At 43.1% G+C, this 25,306-nt stretch overlaps 2 protein-coding genes across 4 annotated transcripts in view; one reads left to right on the top strand and one right to left on the bottom strand.

Moving 5' to 3' along the window:
• The first annotated feature begins 1,209 nt into the window (after nucleotides 1–1,209).
• On the top strand, nucleotides 1,210–12,889 carry txndc11 (thioredoxin domain containing 11). 2 transcript variants are annotated; one of them, XM_054780262.1, is made up of 13 exons: nucleotides 1,210–1,529; nucleotides 2,347–2,443; nucleotides 2,570–2,689; nucleotides 2,780–2,877; nucleotides 3,148–3,277; nucleotides 3,357–3,450; nucleotides 3,561–3,673; nucleotides 6,867–7,034; nucleotides 7,106–7,652; nucleotides 10,530–10,702; nucleotides 10,882–10,994; nucleotides 11,428–11,508; nucleotides 11,602–12,889. In XM_054780262.1, exons 1-13 carry the CDS (start codon nucleotides 1,405–1,407, stop codon nucleotides 12,116–12,118), a joined length of 2,376 nt encoding a protein of 791 aa, XP_054636237.1. In that variant the 5' UTR covers nucleotides 1,210–1,404; the 3' UTR covers nucleotides 12,119–12,889. The 2 variants fall into 2 exon arrangements, with proteins under 2 accessions (XP_054636237.1, XP_054636236.1); XM_054780261.1 differs by having other exon boundaries at nucleotides 6,831–7,034.
• A 162-nt stretch (nucleotides 12,890–13,051) lies between these two features.
• The window catches only part of LOC129183238 (uncharacterized), a 55,048-nt gene continuing 42,793 nt past the window's right edge, over nucleotides 13,052–25,306 (bottom strand). For both annotated transcript variants that reach the window (XM_054780259.1, XM_054780260.1), the window contains 6 exons: nucleotides 16,888–17,049; nucleotides 16,672–16,808; nucleotides 15,780–15,919; nucleotides 15,594–15,688; nucleotides 15,271–15,511; nucleotides 13,052–13,347 (listed from right to left, as the gene is read on the bottom strand). In XM_054780259.1, the coding sequence (XP_054636234.1) occupies nucleotides 13,265–13,347; nucleotides 15,271–15,511; nucleotides 15,594–15,688; nucleotides 15,780–15,919; nucleotides 16,672–16,808; nucleotides 16,888–17,049 (858 nt within the window). In that variant the 3' untranslated portion in view covers nucleotides 13,052–13,264. The remainder of the gene's footprint in view (nucleotides 13,348–15,270; nucleotides 15,512–15,593; nucleotides 15,689–15,779; nucleotides 15,920–16,671; nucleotides 16,809–16,887; nucleotides 17,050–25,306) is intronic.

Here is a 25,306-nt window from a genome sequence, read left to right as displayed (position 1 = left end):
TAAGTCTTAAGTACTTGTAATTATGTTTTATTTACAGCCTACGTTCCCAAAGTGGGGTATGTCAATTGTCACATGGGGGACCACACATCTATTTTCTATGCCGCTTATCCCCACTAGGGTCGCGGGGGTATGATGTCAGCCTATCCCAGTTGACTTGGGGCGGGAGGCGGGGTGTACCCTGGACTGGTTGCCAGCCAATCGCAGGGCAGATATAGACAAACAATCATTCACACTCACATTCATACCTATGGACAATTTAGAATCGCCAATTAACCTAACATGCATGTTTTTGGAATGTGGGAGGAACCCGGAGAAAACCCACGCACACATGGGGAGAACATGCAAACTCCACACAGAGATGCCCAGTGGAGATTCAAACCCAGATCTTCCAGATCTTCCAGATCTCCTGACTGTGGCCAACATGCTAACCAGTAGGTCACCATGCGGCCCTCACATGCGGCACATGAATAAAAATGAAAAACAATTAGCGCTTAACGAGTGCGGCTGAGCGCCTCACAGCACATAGCAATGAGGAGAAAGACCACGGTCAAAGAGCATTCATTGAACATTCAGAGCATGAAGTTGTTCATTGCTGTGTGTATTATATGAACAAATAAATATTTTTTTTCGAAGAATTTTGCAATTTAATAAATTAAAGAACACTAGCTGTTGACACTGCTTTGTAGTACACCGTCACCCACCCAACCCAACCCACCCACCCCCAAGAAGTCACTTTTACTCGGACAAAATGTTTAATCAGTTTTTTAGTTTTTAGTTGTTTTTTAGACCTGATATGAATTGTACTTGAGTAAAAAACAAAAAGTTTTTTTACTTGCCTGCAATACTTTTCGTACTCTTTCCACCACTCGTTCTGAGTTAAGGAGACAAGGCTATTCAAAAAGCGACCTCTGGCGGCCATGTGACTTCCACACCGGTCACACTGCTGTCGTCATTACAGCGTAGGCAGTGTCTGTAAAGAGTGCGAACATCTCAAAACGCATAATTCATGAGGGTTTTAAATGATTAGTGATTAGATTGTATGTATATATGTGATTAATCTAATTTGTCTTTAAAAGTGCTATATGTTTTTTTTTTAATTTTCATGCCACTATAGGAAAGTTTCAAACCATCTAAGGGTTTTTATACACGGCCCCTGATGTCATTATTGCGGAAGTGACTTAATTTCTCTTTTTTTGCGGAAGTGATAAGTCTACGTGGTGGAAGAAGGTTGGTGGAGACGGTGTGTGATTGCTGTACTTTGAACGCCGTCCCCGCTGAAGTGAAATCCAGCCTATGCTCCGTGTCCGGCCCAAAACTAGCCGCCCACCGAACCAACGTCCGGCAAATGGAAATGCTGTTGAGCCACGGTATATAAATGGGACGAGTAGCCGCTGACGGGCTGTAATGCTGCGGCGCGCGCGGCGGAGTCTCCGGCAGGTGCTGAGTCTGATGGCCCGGAGACCAGCTCTCCTTTGCGGGGCCATCGTGCTCGGAGTTCTGCTGGTATTGGCCATCAAGTTTACATGCAGGTACACACCAGTAATAGCTTACGTTTATTCGATTAGGTCCTGCAACGTAAAGGTAATAACTACGGCTCTTTTGTGCATTAGCTCCTCCACTCAAATCCAATTATGTGCTGCTACCGAAAAAAAGAAACTGCTTAAATAATGTTTGAGTGTCTGATTGTAAGTATTCCACTTTACATTTCACGTCTTTGCAATGGCTCAATCCATTATTTCCTAATTTTCCATAGCTGTACCTTATGTCCTCGTATAGTAGCTTTAATTTACTCAACTGCAGAGAGTACCCCGCTATGGCGTCTTTGCCGTTATCAAGGCAAGCCCAGGTTGTTGTTTTGTTGACAAAAATAGCGGCACTTAATTGCAATCTCCCACTCAAATAGCAGTCAAAGCTAAACCAACTCATTGACTTAGTCACAATTCCCTCTTATTTATTTTTACTCTGTGTACTCCGGTTTCCTAATAATAATATAAAGAACTAAATATGTTTTATTTTTGAGCAATTACTGTTGTAATTTACTTTTAACTGTATAATTAACCTCAACCAGGGCTGAGGCACAGCAGTGAAGTGACCCCACCCTCACCATACACTTAGGTTTAGGTTTGGTTACGTGGTGGAGATTTGATGATGTCTGAGCAGCAGCATGGGGGCTTGTAGAGGGCACCCAAGTCAGGATCTGCCACATCCTGACTTGATGAGCCTCGCAGGGCCCCCCAAGAGAATGCCGCCCTAGGCCATTGCCCATATGGCTCATAGCTAGAACCGCCACTGCGTGAGGAGCAGCATTTAGTGCTTAATACTCTCAATTTGTGTTTTTATTTGCAGTCATGCAAAGAATGTTGTGGCAGCAGCTCGCCCTCCACTGCGCTTCTTCTCCACTGAATCCCCTGTCGTGGACCTCTACTTGGGTCAGCTGGACCAGGTAGGATCCTTTTGTTTGTTCCTTTTAATATCATCTTGCAGGCCTCTCTTCAGCACTTTCAAAACAAATATTCTGTGTGTTTGAATCAGTGTATGATTCAGCATTACTGTTGTTTTTCCCCACCAGGTGGAGCGTCTCAGGAGCGTGGCTGAGGTGTCTTTAGTTTTCTTCTATGCACCGTGGTGTGCCCACTCTGTGGCCGCCAGGCAGGAAGTGCAGCTGGTGGCGAAGAAGCTGGCCAAACAGGTGCATAAAGCAGCACACATAAAAATCTCAAACAAATTAAAGGAATTGCTTTGACTGATTTTGTGTAGTCTCTCCCTGCGAAACTCTTAGGTGCAGTTTGTAGCCATAAACTGCTGGTGGAGTCAAGGCAAGTGCAGGAAGCAGAAGCACTTCTACCAGTATCCCATTATTCACCTCTTCTACCGAAGGTGAGACGGCCCCAAACGGCATGGCGTATTCAGTTAATCAACACTTTTGAGTAAAAATAGAGTGCACTACTTGGCTGTAACCAGCAGAGGCACTGTGTCACACAAAATTTGCCAGGTTAACTTTGTCTAAACATAGGCAAAAAGTTGGACAAATATCAGGCTTCTACTTTTTCTTAGTTAATTTAGCAGTTTCATGGGAAAATAAATCTCTAGCTTTACCTCAGGATGATTAATGGAGATGACTCTTAACAGATGTTCTTGGTGCGGCAGGTTTGGGCCCATCGAGTACAAGGGTCCGTTTGTGGCGGCCTACATGCAAAGTTTCATCCTCAGAGTCATCACGCCGCTCACCTACCTCCCGACCAGGAAAGCGCTGCAAGAGTACCTCTCCTGTCACGAGGTGAACTGTCTGCTCATTCTGTGTCACACACATTGAATGTACATGTTTTCTTAAAAGTGTGCTCTTTTGTGCCTCAAAGCCACGAGTGGTAGGTTTCTTCGATTTCAACTCATCCCCTCAGCCGCCAGGCTACGTCATATATCTGACCTCTGCCCTGCAGGCTCTAAAAAGAGGTAAGGAGATCATTATTATGTATTAGTATGTATTAATGTGTATTAGTGTGTGCGATTGAAAATGTGCTTGTGGCAGCTACATCTCAAGTGAAGATGTTTTGCTCGTGCAGATTTTCGGGGCATGATCCGATTCGGGGTGGTGACCAACAGACATGTGGCTGACGCCATCTCATTGAAAGAGGATGGAAGCATTTACCTTCACAGAAGAGTCAACGCGTCTTTGGTGAGCAACAAAATGCTTGCGGTGTGAAATGCACTGGCCCGCAGGGCACAACATTAGGCAAAGCTGTACCCAAAACAAGAGCTGTAGCAAAACTGCCTCTTCTTCTGCCTCTACTATAATAGCAATGCTCAATTTTGAATGACACTGTCTGTGTTTGTGGTACTGTTCGGGCGGCATGGCTCAGGTGGTAGAGTGGTCTTCTCCCAACCTGAAGGTTGTGGGTTTGATCCTCTGTCCTCCTGTGATCATGTCGAAGTATCTTTGGTAACCCCCAGTTGCTCCTGATGCTGCGTTATGTGATGTGCTTCAGTGCCAAATGTATGCAAAAAAAACCCAACATAAAATATGTCTAAAGTACATAATTCCATTCAATCCAGTACATTCATAGTTACTGTGTGTGTGTGTGTGTGTGTGTGTGTGTGTACACTGCTCAAAAAAATTAAAGGAACACTTCGAAAACACATCAGATCTAAACTGGGGGAAAAATGATCTTGAATATCTTTCCTGATAATAAGTGGGTGATGTATTAGTAACAAAATGATGCCACATAATTTGACAGAAATGAAAATGGTCACCCTATAGAGGGGGGAAATCAAAGACACCCCAAAAATGAAAGTGAAAAAATTATGCGGCACACAGGTCCATTTTGCTAAAATGTCATTGTAGCAACTCAAAATGATTCTCAATAGTTTGTGTGGCCCCCACGTGCTTGTTTGCATGCCTGACAACGTCGGGGCATGCTCCTAATGAGACTACGGATGGTGTCCTGGGGGATCTACTCCCAGATCTGGACCAGGGCATCACTGCGGTACCTGGACGCATGGAGGAGATTCCAGGAGACGGGTAGTTACTCCAGGAGAGCTGGACAGGGCCGTAGAAGGTCCTTCAACCCTCAGCAGGATCGGTATCTGCTCCTTTGTGTAAGGAGGAACAGGATGAGCACTGCCAGAGCCCTACAAAATGACCTCCAGCAGGCCACTGGTGTGAATGTTTCTGACCAAATAATCAGAAACAGGCTGCATGAGGGTGGCCTGAGGGCCCGACGTCCTGTAGTGGGCCCTGTGCTCACTGCCCAGCACCGTAAAGCTTGATTGGCATTTGCCATAGACCACCAGAATTGGCAACTACACCACTGGTGCCCTGTGCTCTTCCCTGATGAGAGTGGGTTTAACCTGAGCACATGCGACAGACGTGAAAGGGTCTGGAGATGCCGTGGAGAACGTTATGATGCCTGCAACATCATTCAGCATGACCGGTTTGGTGTTGGGTCAGTGATGGTCTGGGGAGGCATATCCCTGGAAGGACGCACAGACCTCTACAGGTTAGATAATGGCACCCTGACTGCTATTAGGTATCGGGATGAAATCCTTGGACCCATTGTCAAAACCTACGCTGGTGCAGTGGGACTTGAGTTCCTCCTGGTCCACGACAATGCCCGACCTCATGTGGCTAGTGTATGCAGGTATTTCCTGGAGGATGAAGGAATTGATACCATTGACTGGCCCCCACGTTCACCTGACCTAAACCCAATAGAACACCTCTGGGACATTATGTTTAGGTCCATCTGGCGCCGCCAGGTTGCTCCTCAGACTGTCCAGGAGCTCATTGATGCCCTGGTCCAGATCTGGGAGGAGATCCCCCCAGGACACCATCCGTAGTCTCATTAGGAGCATGCCCCGACGTTGTCAGGCATGCGTACAAGCACGTGGGGGCCACACAAACTACTGAGAACCATTTTGAGTTGCTACAATGACATTTTAGCTAAATGGACCAGTTTGCTGCATCATTTTTTCACTTTCATTTTTGGGGTGTCTTTGATTTCCCCCCTCTATAGGGTGATCATTTTCATTTCTATCAAATTATGTGGCATCATTTTGTTACTAATACATCACCCACTTATTATCAGGAAAGATATTCAAGATCAGTTTTCCCCCAGTTTAGATCTGATGTGTTTGTGAAGTGTTCCTTTAATTTTTTTGAGCAATATATACATACATACATACATACATACATACATACATACATACATACATACATACATACATACATACATACATACATACGCATGCATACATGCAGACATGGAAAAAATTTAATAGACCAACCTTGTTTCTTCAGTGATCCATTTTAATGTCTGTTACAACAAAAGGTACATTTGTTTGGACAAATATAATGATGATAACAAATATAGCTCGAAAGAGTTTAATTTAAGAGCTGACATCTAGCAACTTCCATGGTTTTCTTGATAATAACCAAAATCACTTAAATTCTTACATGAATAGCTATAGCATTGTATTCCCAAAAAAATTTAACTTTTGTGAGCTATTTTTGTTGTCATTGTTACATAAGTCCAAACAAAGATGCCCTTAGTTGTATCAGGCATTAAAATTAACAAGAAACTGAAGAAACAAGGGTGGTCTAATATTTTTTTCCATGACTGTACATATGTGTGCGTGCGTGCGTGCCTGCGTGTGTGTGTGTGTGTGTGTGTGTGTGTTATTCTTATTCTGGTTGTTTGTGGATATGTGCCCTACGATTGGCTGGCGATCAGTACAGGGTGTACCCCGCCTCTCACCCAAACTCAGCTGGGTAGGCTCCAGCATACCTCTGCGACCCTAATGAGGACAAGCAGCATAGAAAATGGGTGGATGGATATTCTTATTCTTGGGAGTATCATGTTAATATTACTCACATACTGTATAAATTCCACAAACGTACAGTAGCATTTCTGATGAAATGTAAAATTATAAACATTTATTACAAAATATACTCAAAATATACTACAGTGTTATATTGTTTATGCTATATTATACGTTATGTCTGAATAGTCATGGCAGAATATTAATGTTATATTTAATATTTGAATAGTTAGAAATGAAAGCACAAATCTGTTGCGAGTGTCTGGCCAAAGTTTGTTAGTGGTCGTTGTGTAGAACTGCACTGCCTCATACTGAGAGCTGTTTCTAAGAATTTTCTCTCGGTATGATGCGGAATACTGTAGTTCTAGGAGCACAATAGTAAATATGTACAAATATCTTGTTAATTTACCTCACATAATTAATTATTTTCTTTTCTTATTGACTCTTATTATGTAGTGCTAGAATGTACTACTTGGAACTATGTTTTCACCTAAAATATCATTTTCACTGTCTGTCAGATTTTCCCGAGAAGGGACCATAACTTCACCTCCCAGGCTATCTGCAGGTGGGTGTTTGAGCATCGTGAGAGTGTCCTGCAGTGGCTGCAGCCTCCAGGTACCAAGTCTTATGTACTGGAACAGGAGCTAAGCAAAGGTGCCGCGCTGCTGCTCTTCCTGCCGCACAATCCGCTCACCTCCAAGCCAGACAGCCTCCTACAGCAGGTGAGCAGACATGGAAAGATAAAAACGTCATGTGGGATGAGCGCATAGGATTGATCCCGTTTCACTCTCAGGTAGCAGACATGGCTCTGCGTTATCATTCCTGTGACTCTATGCTTAATCAACGCACCAGCTGGCCGTGCTGCCAGTCTGTAATCATCCCCAACTCCAGTGTGTGGTGTGACCTGTGCTCATTCCACTTCACGCCTTTAGAGGGAGCTACCCTTAAACGCTGCTGCCTTGACCAAGCGCCTCTGGCCTGTAGCAGCTTCCTGCTGAGCTACAGCCCACTGAGCCAACACAGTGCCTGCTGCAGGGAAGTTCCTCAGCTCAACAAAACCAAAGAAGTATCCATAAATTCCTCGTCCAAAGGTGATGACCTCACGGGGCTTCGCTGTCAGACCAATAGGACACTCAGGTTTTACTTGCTGGACGTTGACCTGAATTGGCCCCTGGCTGTGCGGCTTGGAGCAGAGCCAGGCAGAAACAGGAGCTCCTTGCACCGCCACCAGGAGACCGGGGAGCAAATTGACGGCTCGTTTGCTACCATCGTCAACCTGAAGGACGAGGTTCATTACGTGCTCCAGCGAAGCCACGCCAACACCCTGACTGAGTCTTTAGGTGAGATCACCACACAAAAGTCCAATATTATATTTTTCAACAATTTGAAATAAGTCTCAGAGGGCCCACAGTCGCATATTGGAAGTGCTTTGGCCAAAATCTCGCCTCGATGCTGGAATTTAGACAGTTAAAAATGCTTTTAGTAAGCCCTTCTGTGAACACGGCACTTTGTGTGCCTGTAGCTTTAATGCTAATGAGCTGTGTTTGTCCTAGCCTGTCTTGGGTTCAGGTTTCTTTATTAGTACTGTAATTTCCAATGTATAAGTCACTACTTTTTTCTCATGCTTTGAACCCTGTGACTTGTACAGGGTTGGACGCTCGTGGTGAAGTGGAAGCTAATATCACGTTTTATGTTTCAGTCTTATGTAGCGATCTCTGGCACATCAAGTGTAGAATTACTACAGCTTCTATTTGGACTACTCGGACCGCCAACCTTCCACTATCACCAACGGGTTTGGTAAGGCTGGACTACTGCCCGATGAAGAGCTTTAGCTCAAGCTAAATTGCTAATGGCTCAAGACAAAAGTGACACAAAGAGTGACAGAGAGAGAGCGCGACAGAGAGAGAGCGCGACAGAGACTGAGTGTTAGGAAGGGATTGTGAGGCTGTTCAGTTGTGACGCTGAGGCGGATGACGGCGATGAATGACGCCGTCATCCTCACATTGAGCTGCGTGAGAAATTTAATTTACATTCATGTGGTCATGATGAATTTTTGGTAGGCTACTGTTGAACTAGCCATGTTACACGCATTGTTTTGCACTATTTAACTTGCCATTTTACATGCACTATTGTTTTTAATGAAAAGTTTTACAATTTTTGTGTGACATGTTTCTGTGCATCCCATGGTACCCAATATCCCATGTTACAATGTGGACACCTGCGGCTTATACTGTAGACAGGTGCGGCCTCTGTATTTACAAATCTTTTTTGCACTTTAAATTTAGTGGGTGTGGGTTACATACCAGGGCCTGGTTGTTCAAAACTCGGTTATTTTAACCACTGGTTAACCCCTAACCACCGGTTAACTTCTTAATCCGCCATTAGCTAACCGTCCATTAAATATGCGTTGTTCAAAACACGGTTAGTCACGTCGTTAGATAACTGGACCGTCAAAGTTAACCGTGTGGTTGACGTCACTGGTCAGCGCCAATATGTCCCACAATTACTCATTTTGTTGACTTCTGGTTTAACGAAAAAAATCGACAGCAAAACGATTTCCATCCATCCATTTTCTATACCGCTTCTCCTCATTAGGGTCGCGGGGGTATGCTGGAGCCTATCCTAGCTGACTTCGGGCGACAGGCGGGGTACACCCTGGACTGGTCGCCAGCCAATCGCAGGGCACATATAGACAAACAACCATTTACACTCACATTCATACCTATGGACAATTTAGAGTCGCCAATTAACCTAACATGCATGTTTTTGGAATGTGGAAGGAAACCGGAGTACCCGTAGAAAACCCACACACACCCGGGGAGAACATGCAAACTCCACACAGAAATGCCCAAGGGAGAATCGAACCCAGGTCTTCCCAATCTCCTGACTATGACTGTGTGGCCAACATGCTAACCACTAGCGCACCGTGCGGCAGCGAAATGATTTAACGAATAAAAAAAAAAAAAAATGAAACAAAAATATTTTAGTTAAGTATATTATTGATTTAAGTAAGCAATATTTATCATAGTTTCCAGAATTACAGCAAAATGAAACTCGGGATACATTGGATATCGGAACTACTTAACCAGCCTTCAAAGTAAGAGCCCAGATGTGCTTAACTTAAAAATGTTGAAATTGTATTCTGCAGCAAATGAAGCTAAACGTTTTACAAATGAAAATAAGCGAGCAATTTATGAACGACACAATTAAATAAAATGATTTTGTTCAACACAAGCTGGTATAGTTTGGAAAAATACTGAAAGTCAGATCGCCTTCCAAGTATTGTACCTAATATTGGTGCTAAGATGATAATACGTATAATAGCTATTCATGTATAAACGACACATGAGCAACGTTTATCAAATTTATATTTTATTTGTTATTGTTACACAAGTATACTGTACAGAACACAGCTTTCAATACATTGCAAAGGCAAGACTTTGTACAACATCAGACACACTACACTTACAATTCCTCTGGAAAGCTTTAAAATTAATGCAACTATCGCCTCAAATTGCATCTTGTGACCCTGATAAAGCCTCAAATAGCTCTACGTACAAATATTCCATCAAAATAGTTGTTCTTAAACATGACTAAGATAGAATTTGCAAGCTTAACACAGTTCAGTAAAATAGTTTCCTTACAAATCTAAGCAGTTAAAAGCGTGTTTTTCTGTCTTGCAAATATAAATAATTTGTCATGTGCTGAAAAGCCGCAATGTACAGTAAAGTGTGAAGTAATGCATAACCCAGACAGCAATGCACGTAAGGAGACTGGTGTAGCTCCTTGGTGTGGTTACTCCAAGATCACCGCTGACTGTCCAATACGCTTGCCAGACCGTTTGACAATCTGAAGACGGTCTTATTTTTTATTTAGGTTAAGCCTAAACAATGAAGAAAAACTAAATGATCAAACTTACAACTCACACGTCTGTAGCTGACTGACAGATAGTTGGCAAACCTGTATTTTGCCTGTTTTTTGTTGTTGTTTTTTTTTATAAATCTGTCCTCCATGAAGGAAGGTTTTTCCTTCATGATGTCATGAAAACCTGTAACATAAAATTCTCAGTACAAGTTAACTATTAATAGTAAAAGGGTAAAAAGTCTTCATTTGATAACAAGGTTGCGTCACATAGCTACACATGTTAACATTTTAGTTTTCATACAAGTATTTGTATTTGTATGAAGTGTAGAAAGACGTTGCTCTTCTTCTTCCAGAGGCCTTCATCAGGAACTTCAGCGCCCCCTACAGCCTCCTGCAGAGACACCTGGTGGGGGAGGACCAGAGGAGAGGTGCAGCCACAAGGCCAGAGGAGCCTGAGCCTCAGCAGCCACTCATCACCGAGCTGACCACTTCCTCCTTCCTGCCTTGCATCATGGACCTCCAAAAGGTGAGAAATCTGCCATGACGTCGTCTGACCTCAGTTAATCAATGAGAGCAGTAAAGAAGCTACTATGTTTTATTAGTAGTATTCATATTTTATTAATATTTTTTTAATTGATTTTAATATTTTTGTATTTAATTAGATTTATTATTCTATACTATTATTCATTGTTATTATTCCTGCAGGATGTGCTGCTGTTCTACTACACTCAGTGGTGCGGCTTCTGCTCCGTCCTCAACCATGTCCTCATCCAGCTGGCGAGATTGCTGCAGCGGAACAGCAACATCACTGTCGCCAGGTTGGACACATTCCTGACATGATACTACAAATCATGTCAGTGACACAGTGACATTTGTGGAGACATATTGGTGTACATGTAATACTGATAACCTCAAACTTGTATAATCACTATACAAATGGTCAATGACATACGCGCAAATAGTTGCTCTGTCCCGCCCGTGTCCCTGCAAAGAGGTTTTGCTTGATGACAAGCATGTATTTCAACCTATCTTGCTCAAATTTTACAGTCATGTGCTTGCATCTCCCCTTAAGCTGTGTACCAAATTTTGGGATGATTCGGCTAAACACCTGAAAGTAACAGTGTGTTTTACACACACATTGAGCTGTGTGAGAAATTTAATTTACATTCATGTGGTCATTTAAAGTCAAGTGGGATTTTTTTTCACGACTGTACAAATAGACAATCTAGATTTATGAAAGTTTGTGTGCAGGGTGAATGTTGCACGGAACGATCTCCCGTGGGAGTTCATGGCGCATCGAGTTCCCTCCATTCTTTTCTTTCCGCGAACCAGGTGAGAGCAGTACTCACGCAAACATTTGAGGAAACTATTTTTTTGCACTTCTAGCATGGGTCAGTTACACATAAAGTTGTTTGTGTTTTGAAGAAAACATGAAAGCGTGACGTTTCCTGATGATCTGCCCATCACGCTTCCGAACCTCCTTCGCTTCATCCTGAAGCATTCTGGCATGCCGTCCTACATGGACAAACCTGCAACATCACACGACAAGGACACATCAGGGCCCGACGGCGTCCTGCGTGCAGAGTTGTCCGCCCTCCGGGAAGAGGTGCGGACACTACACCGCGCCCGCGAGCTGCTCTCTAAGCAGCTGGCTCAGCTGTGGCGTGACAACCGTCACCTCAAGTTTGACGCTCGCAGCCTCAAAGCGCAGAACGTCGAGCTGCAGCAGGAGAGGCGGAGCTTAGAGGAGCAGCACCGGGAGAAGAGCCGGCAGCTGGGCGAGGCAGTGAGGCGGCTTCAGGAGCTGGCTGACGCCTCTGAGAACCTGCTCAGTGAAAACACGCTGCTGAGGATCCTGCTGAAAACCCTCAGAGACAGTACTGAGGCGAAGGAGCAAGAAGATTATGCCCCCATGCAAAGAGGAAGCCATTTAGCATCCTGACAGATACTAGGTGCAACGGGAGCACCAAGAAATGAAGGCATGAAGCAGGATTATTAGCTGATGAGTGTGGGAAACCCTCCTAGCTAGTTTGAGTGCAGACCTCCACTAAGGCCAACATTCCAACCAAGTATTAAATACAAGTGGTCATATTTGCAGAAGGAAATTGTAATCGTAATCATGCCAGCTGAAGTCCTAGAGGTCATGCTTTCTAGACGGCGGCCACAAAGCCTCGCCCCTTATCACTACAAAAATGATTGGTATTGTACAACCACAGCAACATCTGTCAAAGTTACCACGTAATTGTTTAATTTTATGTATTATCCCTCCGAGACCAATTATGTTTCTAATGTGCAGTCATTGCTGAGTGGACGCCATTCTTGACATGTAGTGAGAAAGTTATTCATACGCCGACAAAGTGGTCGACAATGTTGCAATATTTGTCCCCCATGTAAGCCGTACCACACTAAAGCAAAAACGACAAGAATTCAGGGGGATTTTGGTGCCAAAGAGAAGCGGCCCATTTTCGTCCCTAATAGCTACTACCGGTACTAAAAACACTGTCAACCATCCTTTAGTAAACCACAGCTCCGCTGAGTGGCCAGCTGGTGGAATTGCACTTGTACGTTTAAAACTACCTGTAAAAAACACTTGTTTTGTTAAGCCTGAACTTATTTTTATGGAAATCATTTGAATCACTAAAATGTTCTTTCAAATTTTTCAAGTGTGGAGATGCTGCAATTGTTTACATGTAAAATATTACACCACTTTTTATGGATTAAATTGTTTTTTTTCTCTTTGTTGTCCTGTGTTTTCCTTAATAATTGTATAGATAAAAACATTACTGCTCTTTTTGTGGCCTGCTGTTACCACATTCTAGTTCAATAAGAAGTCCATGTGTGGCCGGTGTACAATATTAAGCAGCAAGCAACAAAATCTGTGCTTTATTTTAATATTCAAACAAGCAAAGCACAAATATCAAGTCTTGATCACATTTGATGGCATCTAAAACAGTATAACAGTACAGTATACAACATAGTATAGATCATAAGATTAATAGCCGACATCTCTGTTGAAGTAGTTCTCATTAAAGTCATTAAAAAAAGGAACAGCCTCTCCCATCAGTCATAGAAACAAGGTGTTGCTCCATCATACTCCAGCATGGACTGATGCCACGAGGAGGCCGAGGATGAGGAGGAAGAGTGTGCCAGTGTCTGCTCGCAGGCGGCAACCTGCAACAGGAAATAGTTACTGTTATTGTGCATGCAAAGATGCTCCACGTAAAGGATGACTTTTTGAGCTAAAACCTTTGGTTTTCAAAATATCTGAAAAAACATTTCAGTACCAGAGGCAAACAGCAGCTCTTTTTCTGTAGTAAACGTCCGCTTTACAAATACCAGGTAAAGACACAAGGTGGTAACACGTGTCATCGAAAAAGTAATTGCATTGTTCCCTCTTCTATTTGGGATGCAGCAAATAAAGGTGCTGTCAGCCTTGATTCAGGGACTGCCTAGAGGGCGCTCAAGTTCAAACGCAGTGCAAGCATTATATCTCGCCCTCTTCCGGCTTTTGAGTACGCAAGCTATAGCCGACATACACACACAAGTTACATTGTTGTCAGCTAATGATAGCAATTTGGAAGTTTAGCTACTAACTACGATTGCCAACTCCCGAAAAATAAATAAAGGACACCTTGTTGGCAGGGCCGACCTACCTGACTCATATTAACATATGCAAGCCGTCGGTATGTTCTTATACAGTATATGGGAAGACGGCAAAGTACACTGACTTGGTTTCTGACTGTCGGAGGAATGGGTGGAGGACCCGATGCGAACCTATTGAAGTGGGTTGCATGGGTTTTGCAGGCCACTTTCAATATTTACATACATCTTGTGATGTTTCCCCTCTTCATCATTACAAAATAACTGCAGCCTTTAGCCAGGAGGTTGTGTCATCAGATGGTTACCAGCACTCACTGGGTGTTTCAACCTTAAACCATAACACCCTCCTTTTGGCGGGTCAGCAGAGGTGGCCAGCCACTTACTCACTCCTTCCTGGCTGCCAGCATGCCTCTTCCTGCCTGCTCCATATCCAACAAGAGGCTCTTTGCCACCTCCCCCAGACTTCGTACTGCCTTTTTCCTTTCACTTCCTGCCAGTCCCACAAGTGTCAACAACTTCCAGGCTTCCAGTCTTTGACAAATATGATGGCAGGTGGGGCCTGCCCAAGGGTTGGTGTTTCCGGGTTCTTGCTTGCTCTTGGATGTCAGCAAGCAAGGCTAGCACTATCGTGGCGCCACCTGTATCAAGTCTTGGGAATCCTAGGATTCTGTGGGCTGCACAGGCAAAAAGAGCCATGAAAAACATGGAAGCTCTTGAAAGGGCTTCAAGGTGGCTCTGGTTGAGGGGGACTGCATGGTGAAGTGTGCTACCTGGACACAAGTCGGGGCTTGATCACCCCTGGTTGGGTCACCTGGGTGAGGGTGTCTGATGTAAGACCCAAAACACCCTGTGACCCCGGGTACATCACTGAAGATGTGTCCAGGTTGCACCACAACGTCTATCTAAAAAGTTTGGAGACAACTTGAAGACATACAGCCCCCTTAACTGGTGGAAGTGGATGATGCGCTCCGCAATTAATTTAAATATGGTGACTATTAAAAATTGGTTGTTAATATTTCAGGAGCTATGGTAATTAGGGTATACAATGTTTAGAATATGAACATGTTTTGTGGCAAAATGAAATAAATTTAAAGCATTGTGAAAAGTAATATTGAATAATTCATTGTATTAATTCTTATTTAATGTGGCTTACACTATTGCAGTTCAATCAATCAGATCACTGACCCTGCCACCACTTTTGAAGACTTTCATGGCATTGGCATTTGCAAAAGTGCTTGAAACGGCCATTAATTTAATAAAATTATAAAATTAATTGAAATATCATCAAATATAAATGACATTCAATAATTAAAAAGGGAATGAACCATGTAAACCAGTAAATATATAGAAAGAGCCAAATGATTCAGAAATATTTATTATAAAACGACCATTAAAAAAATCATTTCAATGTAGTCAATTCATATTACTACTGAATTCATATTATATTTAATTTTGGTGCATAAAAATCTTCATAGCACTAATATGAATACTCACCACTGGCGCTAGATGATGCAGGAGAGGTGACAGAAGAGCCAGACCCTGATGACGATGTCACTGTGGGATTGGGAGGGTTTGTGGGGTCAGCTTTGCCTCCCTGAAGCCCCACATCTAACGTGTCAAGCGCAGACTGACGCTGGTTCTGAACCCACTCTTGCACCAGCTCTTGACTTTCATAGGCTTTCAAGTCTGGCAAGTTGGAACCGAGAAGACCGCGGACATCATCTACAGTCAGGGCCTGAAAAAACACAGGGAAATGACTTTAGTAGACAAGCAGACAAGCAGGGCCTGAAGACAAGAGCGTAACAAAACCAACTGACCAAAACAACGGGTGGATTCAGTGAAACGAAAGTGTCCATATCCATGTTGACGTTAGAGTTCACCAGACTTTTAATGTAATCCTCTGATGCTCCCCCTGGAGTATGGGGTAGAAAAAAGCCATCAGTCTGTAAGCCATTAAATGTTAAGACACATGAGCGTGTATGTAAAGGTGTCTGTTTGCTTACCAAGATAAGGCTGCATGAGCTTGTACTCAGATATGGAGACAGTGGAGCGGGTGGTGGTTTCTCCAAAAGCTTCTCTGGCGATAGTGAAGAGAGCTTGCTTTTTCTCCAGAGTGCAGCTGGATGGAGTCACACTCGCGCGTCTAGGGGCGACACACCCAAGCTTCAGATAGGCACTTAACTTTACTTTGCAAGCGCCACCGTTTAACATGGTTTAGCTTTGAATATGCAGCATGTTCTCACAGATAACTGGCACATGGCATATTGAGATGAGTTAAAGGAAAATATGATTTGACTCCAATTTCGGCACATCTTTGGTTAATAAATTTGTATTTGTTCAGATATTTTATTGAAAAAACACTAGTGTTCTTGAGTACCACTACATGGAGTCTGTGTACCACCAGTGGTACTTGTACCACAGCTTGAGAATCTGTGCTGTAGTATACTTCACATTGTGAATAAGTAGCATGTGGGTTTGTCACAACTCTAAACAACACAGTAAACGTCATGAGGCTCAGTTAGTAGGAGTAACAAATGATAGAATATGTGCGATGTGTACACACTAAAAAGTAGCACATTTTTATTTCCTAATGTTTTTGGACATGTGGAATTGTGAAATTATGAACTGTAATATGTGACGTATTCCAATGTAACATGAATGCATGCTCAAAATAAATTAAACCATTACCGTTAATATTACGATGAATTAAGCACACATGGTGATTTCCTTGCATGACAGACAATTTTGTTAGGTGTCAAATGTGTCCAAAACGCCATGTTTGCTGAATTATAGTAGTCTCGGTACAGGACTAAGGCTAAGAGTAATTACATCTAGCAGTGTTTATTGTTTATATACCCGGGACAGGCACATCATCTTGGCTAGATAGTCAAATACCTGAGATCGTGCGGTGAGATACTCCGAAGGACACTGGCATCCAGGGTACACAGGTTGTCTCCTCCAATGGCGTTGAGCGTTGTGCTATCGAGGGTGTTATTGTCATGATCCAGATATTTGGAGATGATCTCCTTAGCCTGCAAGGGTAGTCACACAGGTCTTTCAGAAGAATAGTCAGCTAACTACATATTTTATATATTGTGTTTTTTTGTATACTATGTTGGGGTCCAAGGGCCCATTGAAAGCATCCATTAGAGAAGACAGTGTGTCAATCAGGGTGATGGTCCACAAGCTGATGTCAGCGCTGGTGGCTTGACGTGACGCCGGGCCTAAGAGGCCCACCTGATCCTCTGGGATGGTTGAATGGTTGGCATATGCCTAACAACATAAAAAACAGTCATCCGTTATTGCCACATAGAAAATAGGGGACATGATACAGGTGTGAATCATTTTCCCCAAACAGTGGAACCACTAAAGTGAAATGTGCCAGAAGTTTGGCAAATATTTGTCAATAATACGACTTATTGTAAAATGATTCTTGTCCTGTGAACTCCAGAGTACCTTTTGTTCTGTGAAAGACAGTTGAACTCAGGCCTACGTGACTGAGGGGGAGGTCATCGTGACCGAAGTTATACAAGATATGTTCCAGATGTTATGTGATTTCAAAATGTCCTGCCAACAGGGCCAAGGAAGGATGAGGTTTGATAATCCACGTCATTGTTATTGTTCACTGGGTCTATTTAAGGGTGAACGGAATAAACGGGGTGTCCCTTTTCCCTCAACTGCATACAAGTTGTGTTGTGCCTCTTATTATTCCACAACATTTGGCGTCACGAACAGGATTGGAAGGAAAGACGTTGATGCTCGTGGCCTTCTGACCTGCACCATATTGCAAACCAACGGCCGTAAAAACAGGTAAGATTTCTTACCATTTGGTTTGACAGTGTGGTGCAGTAATGGGGGTAACTAATGAGCATTAATGTTAAAAATTTCTCCAAATAAGAGAGCCTGTTGTTAGTGCATTACCTTGTAATAACAACTGCAGATTGGGGGTGGGGAACACTCACACAAAATGTGGCCCTCACTTTAGAGTGGGAAAAACTTTTTGTGTGTTTTACTAAAATGACTCGAGTCCAGCTGTGTTACAGCATGATTGGCGTACTTTAGAAGTGTTGAGTAAAGGAAAAGAGTACAGGCTCGTGCCGGCTTTGTGTGTGTGTGTGAGGTCGACAATTTATGCTGCAGCAACTCTTAGTCCGGGAGTTCATTCATGGAGGAAAAATTAAGGGCTAAATATAAGGCCGACTGCAATTGGTAGAGCGAGGTACCCTATACAACGCAGAGTTCGTTCACTGCGCGCTAAGTCTGTGTGGTTACGACCCTCCGAACGCGCAAAGGAGGTGACCAACTACAGAGCAAAGGCTGCGCCTATATAATATGCGTGAAGCAAATCACGTCTAACAAGTAGAGAAGCATACTCAAATTACACATGCGGAATTACAATAAAGTAGTTCTTATTGTCTACTTTGTGATGTAACTCTAGAACAGTCTTGCAGTCCTAGTCAGCCGGACAAGGTCAGTCATGAGTATATTAATGCATACCTAAACTATAACAACTGGAGGAGATTAAGGCGTGAAGCAATCATTTGGATTGCTTAACTTGTGTGTTTGGTTTGAAGTGCACTAAAATTTTGTTATTTGTTGTATGTAACTAAAATTCTAAAATCCAATTGGCATATACAGTACTTCAAGTGTGTGTGTGTGTGTGTGTGGCTGACTGTCTCACCTCTTCTGTAAAGCGTTCAGCGTTGTTTTTTTGTGTGTGTTTTTTCACTGTCTTGAGTGAGTGAGTGTGTGAACGAAGGTCAGCTGAGGACAAACTGTGCTTTGTAACCCTCAAAAGAAAATAACTATAAGATTAATCATCTTAGTCGCAAGACAGTAACGTTAGCCAGTGTAAATAGCTGAAAATTGCCACACACGCAAGTGAGAAGTGCGGTTAAAAACGTATTGTGAGAAATGTTCATAGATTCATCCTTTGTTTGAATGATCTCTTCTGGAACAACAAAAAGGTCAACCTTACACATAGTTGAAGTGAAAGCAGTTTGTGTGTCATCTTTGTGTCTGTTGCTGGAGGTGCTGCATTTGGCTGTTATTGAGTGTAGTGCATCTTGCCTAGTTGTGTTATTTGTGCCAATGTTAATTTGTTGTGGGTTGCACTGGAGTGAGGCTATCTTGGGTGTGGTCCCAGAGAAATTCAAAGTGCGTCATAACGTTGTCTGCTCTGTAGTGGGGGATATGAACTAGCTGAAAGGGCAGAATTGCAGTGGTTGAATTGAGAAGAAAATTGTGTGCAATTTGCTGTGTGATAAGTCTGTTGAGACTTTGTTTTGCATTACTTTGAACTTAGTGAATCTTGTCAAGCTGTGTGGTTCTGCCAGTGACCGGATGTGAAGTGAATAACTGAAGGAGGTGTTGAGCGAGGGGACACAAGGGGAGTGGCTACAGCCCTCCCTCTGAGTGTTTGAAGAACAAGCCAGCCAGTGGAAGAGTTTTTTTTTTTGTGTTATGAGATTGGAGAGTTTCTGCAAGCTGTGGTTCTGAACTGTACAGCATTTATGGAAAGTGTCATGTTGGTGTTTAAGTTTAAAACATTTTAATGTGGTGTGCTAGTGTATAAAGACTTAATTTTGAAAGTGAATAAAGACAATACTCATCAAATAACATTGTGATAAAATTGCAGTCTGAGTTTAAGATACTTTTGCAAAATAACTTATTTTTGTGACAGAACAAACAATAACATTTATTTTAATTTCTGTCTTGAAAGTTGAAATACTCAAAATGGCTATTCCTTCGACAACGATTTTAGGGTTAAAATACCCAAAAAGGAAGGATGACATCGAGAAGGTCTCTAAAAAGTGGACAAAACGCACTAAAAGCTTAAATCCAAGTTGGCCTGAAGGTGGAACATTTGATGTGAGTTTGTGTGATGACATGGAAGTCCGAATAAAGGACTATAAACCCAAAGACAAAAGTAACAAAAGACAACAGAAAAGAGAAAAGGAATTGGAAATTATACAGTTGTTCAGAAAGGAAGGTGAAATGTTCCGAAAAACAATGAAAAAGAATCGTGAACTGTTTAGAGCTAAAGGCGACGATGGATTTAAAATAAAAAACAGAAATATGGAAAAAAACATGCAGGATAATAGTCAGTTCGCTGCAGTGGCTCCGTCTGGCCTTTATCCTTTTATTACGGGAACTGTCGAAGTTGCAGGAGATGTTGATTTTGATGACAACAAACAAGATCCTATTTCACCAGTTGGAAGGCTGAAAAATCCACCACAATACTGCAGCACAGACAGGAAGGGTGCAAAACCAAAAAAGTCACAAGTACTGGATTGTTATGCTGAAAAAGATCAAGCGCTTAAAGAGATGACAAGAAAGGATGGACACTCATATTGGCTGAACCTGGAGCACTCGGACTTAGAAAGACAAAAGGAAAGGACTATAATTCAAGACCTTGAGGATGAGATAGATGATGTTAATGAAAAATATGTACAAAATACGGCTACAGAACAAAAACAGGAAGAGAAAAAAAAAGGAGCAGTAGAAAGAGTAAGTAGTGCTATACCAGTAAAAAGAAGAGTAAGCTATCCAGAGGGAGTCCAAGAGGCAGAAGAAAGAGAAGTCTTAGGGGGAAGTCTTACCTTTGCTGCAAATGGCAAGGAAAACAGAAAGTATGATCTCAGATACAGGCCTGGCATACACCCTCCAGAGAGGTATACCGATCCGGCTCATCAATTGCCAATATTAATAAAAGGAACACAGGGACAGTATATTCCTTGGCAAACACTTGATCTTGAGGGGTTGATCGCCAGGCTGCCTGGTATCCATGAGGGGGCCAGCAAATGGATAAGGGCGTTTGAAGAAGAAACAGTGGGTAAAATACTGGCGCTTGGAGATATCAAGGCTGTGTGGGCACGAGTGTTGGGGATACCAACAATGGAAAATGTGCTATATCTAAGTGGCCATCGATGGATGCAAAATCCTGAAGCGGATGGTATTGAGTTCAATCCTTATCGCAGAGACTTGTGGGGGACACTGCGAAGGGAGTATCCGATCAAGATTGATCCCAAGGCCCTGAAGGGACAGCCACTTACGGAAACGGAGAACCCTGCCGAGTATATCAGCCGTCAGCTCAAACGGTGGAAGCAAGAGACTGAGGAAGAAGTTGGAAATAGCCCACTGATGACCACACTATTCAGAACAGCAGTGGTTGAAGCCATGCCAACTCCAGTAAAAAGTAGACTGGAGGATGTTGTGGGACTGACGTCAAAGTCACACAGGGAGTTCTGTGAGCATGTGATACATGCTATTGAAAAATACAGACGAGATGAACAACGGCTGAAAGAGCAAGACCAAGAAGTTCAAAGAAAGGTTGCCCAGTTGCAACTTGGGGAACTGTCAAGCAAGAACAAAAAGAAAGCTCAAGCCTTAGTCGGGGATGCAAAGCCAAGTGTGGAGGCACCCGTAATGCCATCTCCAGCTCCACCTCCAGCTCCAGTGCCAACAACAGTACCACCAGTTCAAGCGCCACCTGTCATCAATGTATATGCTCAACCAAGAACAAATCAAGCGTCGCAAAGGGGAAGGCAATATCAGATGGGCCGAAAAGATGGATCAAGAAGGAGGTCGCAACAACAAGCTACCCCTCCGCAAGTACTTCCCAAAGTCTGTTGGGGATGTGGACAGCAAGGACACAATCGACAGAACTGTCCAACCAATCCATGGCCGGCGCCTAATTGGGTCAAAGGAGGCTATGGAGATCAACAACCTCAACAACCATTGAGCCAAGGTCCAAATTCAGAACAGCCATATTTGGGTCCAGTCAACCCGTGGGGAGGTCCAAATTATGGTTATTAGGGGCGCCCAGAGAATCCTGCAGGGGAAGGTCAGCTGCCAATAGTAACATCTATAACTAAAAAAGAACCAGTAGTTCAAGTTCAAATCAGAGGAAAACAAATACCAATGTTGGTCGATACTGGAGCAACCTACACTTGTGTAGGTCCAAGTTACGCCTCACACCTCCCCATGTCTGACAAATTTGTCAAAACAGTAGGATTCTCGGGAAAGCTTCAAACAATACCTATGACGGCTCCAGTTCAGCTAACAATGGAGGGCGAAACAACGACATTGCCAGTTCTGGTATCTGAGCAGACACCAGTAAATTTACTAGGAAGAGATGCTCTATGCAAGCTGAATGTAAACATTTCTTGTACGCCTGAGGGAGTGAAAGTAGATAGAGTGAAGGAAAAGTTCCAAATGAATGTTCAGACAGCACGTGCAAAAGTATACTGGTTAGGAGATATATCAGAACCAGTGCTCCAGGCTTTCCAAAAGTGGGAAAAGTACATCTGTGCTCAAATTCCAAAAGCGTCAAAACCACGGTCTGAATACCATTGCACAGTCTATTTTGATCCATCATGTAGCAAAATCTTTGAAGAAAAGTGGGAAACACAAACTGAAGGCCTGACGGTGTCATTGACAACAGAGTATATCATAATTGGGCAAGAGGGTGCAGCGTTTAACGTTGAGTCAAATCCTTTCCTGGCACAATGGTATAACGTGCCCAATTCGGCACCACACATAACCTTGTTGGTTAACGAAAATTTTGCATCAAAGGATTTGGGGCCAATGATGAAAAATGCGTCCAAAATAACTTGGAATGCGACGGAAAATCCACTAATTTTTGTGTCGCCAGATGAGACAAAGATAAAAATTTTGTGTGGTACCCATATGGTTTCAAAACCAAAAGAAGTGATCATCACTTCATTTGACGTACCACAGATGCCGCAAATCCGTGAAGGTGAGAGTGACTTAAAACAAGAAATGCTTGAACACGTCCCAGAAAATCTATGGTCAAAACATGAAACAGATGTAGGGTTAGTGAAGTCAGCAAACCCTGTTAGAGTGGAGCTTAAACCAAACATGAAACTTCCAAGACGCGCACAGTACCCTCTGAAATTAGAGGCAGAGAAAGGTATAAGCCAAACTATTGAAGGGCTTCTGAAAGCGGGAGTATTAATTGAGACACACAGTTTTTGTAATACGCCAATACTACCTGTGAAGAAAGCAGACAAATCCAAGTACCGGCTGGTACATGATTTGCGAGCAGTGAATGAGATCGTCCAGGATAGTCCAGTGGAAGTACCAAATCCGCATACTCTCTTGACAAATGTTCCACCTGAAGCTAAGTTTTTCACAGTAATAGACTTGTGCTCAGCATATTTTAGTGTTCCGTTGCACGAAGACTCTCAACATTTGTTTGCGTTCACATATCGAGGAAAACAATATTGCTATACTCGAATGCCACAGGGGTTCAAACATAGTCCACATGTGTTTAATCAGGTGTTAAGAGAGGACCTTGAAGGGTTGCAACTCAATAGCACCCTGTTACAGTACGTTGACGATCTGTTAATATGCGCACCGACACTCGAGGACTGCCACAGAGACTCAATTAAGTTACTTCAGAAGTTGGCTGAGGGGGGGCATAAGACCTCCCAGGCAAAGTTACAATATTGCCAGCCCCAGGTCGAGTATCTGGGAAGAGTTATATCACACGGAACAATCTCAGTGGCACCCTCTCAGTTGGAGGGAGTGAGCAAAGTGCCACTCCCTCTTACAGTGGGACAGATGATGACTTTTCTAGGCATGACTGGTTTCAGCTCAAACTGGATAGTGGACTATGCTGTCAAAACTGCACCATTGAGAGGAATAATGAAGGAGGGTGAGACTCAGACATTGAGGTCACCGCTGAAATGGACCAATGAGTCCAGAATTGCGTTTGAAACAATCAAACAGGAAATGCAAACAGCTCCGGCGTTGGCAACACCAGACTATGGCAAACCGTTCTTTTTGTACGTGTCAAATAGACATAACATGTATGCATCTGCAGTGTTGATGCAAGAAACCTGTAGTGGTCGAAGGAAGCAACCCCTTGCATACTACAGCACGAAGCTGGACAATGTGGTCCAGGGTTGGCCACCATGTTATCAAGGGTTGGCTGCCGTTCATTATGCGTATGAGAAGGCATCAACAATCACAATGGGACATCCAGTGACAATATACACGCATCATAAAATTTCTGAGCTGATCCACCAAAATAGGTTTGTGATAACGCAGGCTCGATGTTTGCAGTACTTGCCACTGTTGACGTATCCAGATGTCACCATTAAAAGGTGTGCAACGGTAAATCCTGCAGACACAATGCCATTCAGTTTTGAAGGTGAGCCTCATGAGTGTGTGCCAGAGGCAATGAAGTACACGAAGTTAAGACCAGATTTGGAGTCTACACCTTTGTTAAATGCAGAAGTGACATACTTTGTGGATGGATCGTGTTACAGAGATCACCTTGGCAGCCATGCAGGGTTTGCGGTTATCAAACAGGAAGGAAGTGATTTTGTGACAATAAAGGCTGAGAGTTGTATACAACCATGCTCTGCACAATTAGCTGAGTTGAAGGCTTTGACTGAAGCGTGCAGAATGGCCAAAGGAAAGACAGCAAATGTGTATACGGATTCGGCGTATGCACATGGAGTGTGTCATTTGTTTGGGGCAGTGTGGAAGCAACGTGGTTATAAAAAAAGTGATGGTTCACCAATACACCACCAAAAACAGATAGTTGATCTTATTTCGGCGATGATGCAACCGACAAGGCTTGCTGTTATCAAGTGTCAGGCACACAGGAAAGGAAATGAAGATGTTGTGCAGGGAAACAATGCAGCAGATGAAGCAGCAAAATTGGCTTCTAAAAGCCAGGTGACTGTTTTGGCTCCATTGGTGTCAATAGAACCAGTCGCTACGCCAGATGACATTGTGTTGATGCAACAAAATGCAGGGCTAAGTGAGCACAGTTTGTGGCAGCAGAGAGGAGCTTCAAAAGATGAAAAAGGTCTGTGGAGATCACATGAAGGACTGCTTGTTGCGCCAGTCTCATTACTTACAGTGCTAATATCAGATGTGCACAGTCCAGATCACTGTGCAAAGGGGGAAGTTGTAAGGAAGATAAAACAGCAAGGATATTGGTCACCATATTTACAGTCAATGATAGATGAAGTCTTGGGACAATGTGAAGTTTGTGCACAGAACAATGTCAGAAAAGGCATAACTACACCCATTGGACACATACCAGTTCCAGAAGGACCATTCAAACATCTTGTGCTAGACTATGTAGACATGATTAAATCGGTGCATGGAAAGAGGTACATGTTAGTAGTTATTGACCGATTTAGTCGTTGGGTTGAAGCGATGCCGTCTAAAGATCAGAGTTCAGAAACTGTTGTTAAATTCCTGTTAAGAGAAGTAATTCCGCGGTTTGGAATACCATCAGAAATAAGTTCGGACAACGGTCCGGCGTTCGTGCAAAAAGTAGCCAAAGGAATCTTACAACAGTTGCGAATAAGACAAAGGTTGGGGTGTGTCTATCATCCTCAGTCCCAGGGAATGGTAGAGAGAGTAAATGGGACACTTAAAGCCAAACTCAATAAAATTTGTGCTAGCACAAAGTTAAATTGGGTGGATGCACTACCACTTGCACTCATGAGTTATCGCATGCAGACTAACAGAATGACACATC

The sequence above is a fragment of the Dunckerocampus dactyliophorus genome, chromosome 6 (assembly GCF_027744805.1).
Source record: "Dunckerocampus dactyliophorus isolate RoL2022-P2 chromosome 6, RoL_Ddac_1.1, whole genome shotgun sequence".
In the NCBI taxonomy this organism is placed as follows: Eukaryota; Metazoa; Chordata; class Actinopteri; order Syngnathiformes; family Syngnathidae; genus Dunckerocampus; species Dunckerocampus dactyliophorus.
This window is presented reverse-complemented; position numbering and strand designations above follow the sequence as displayed.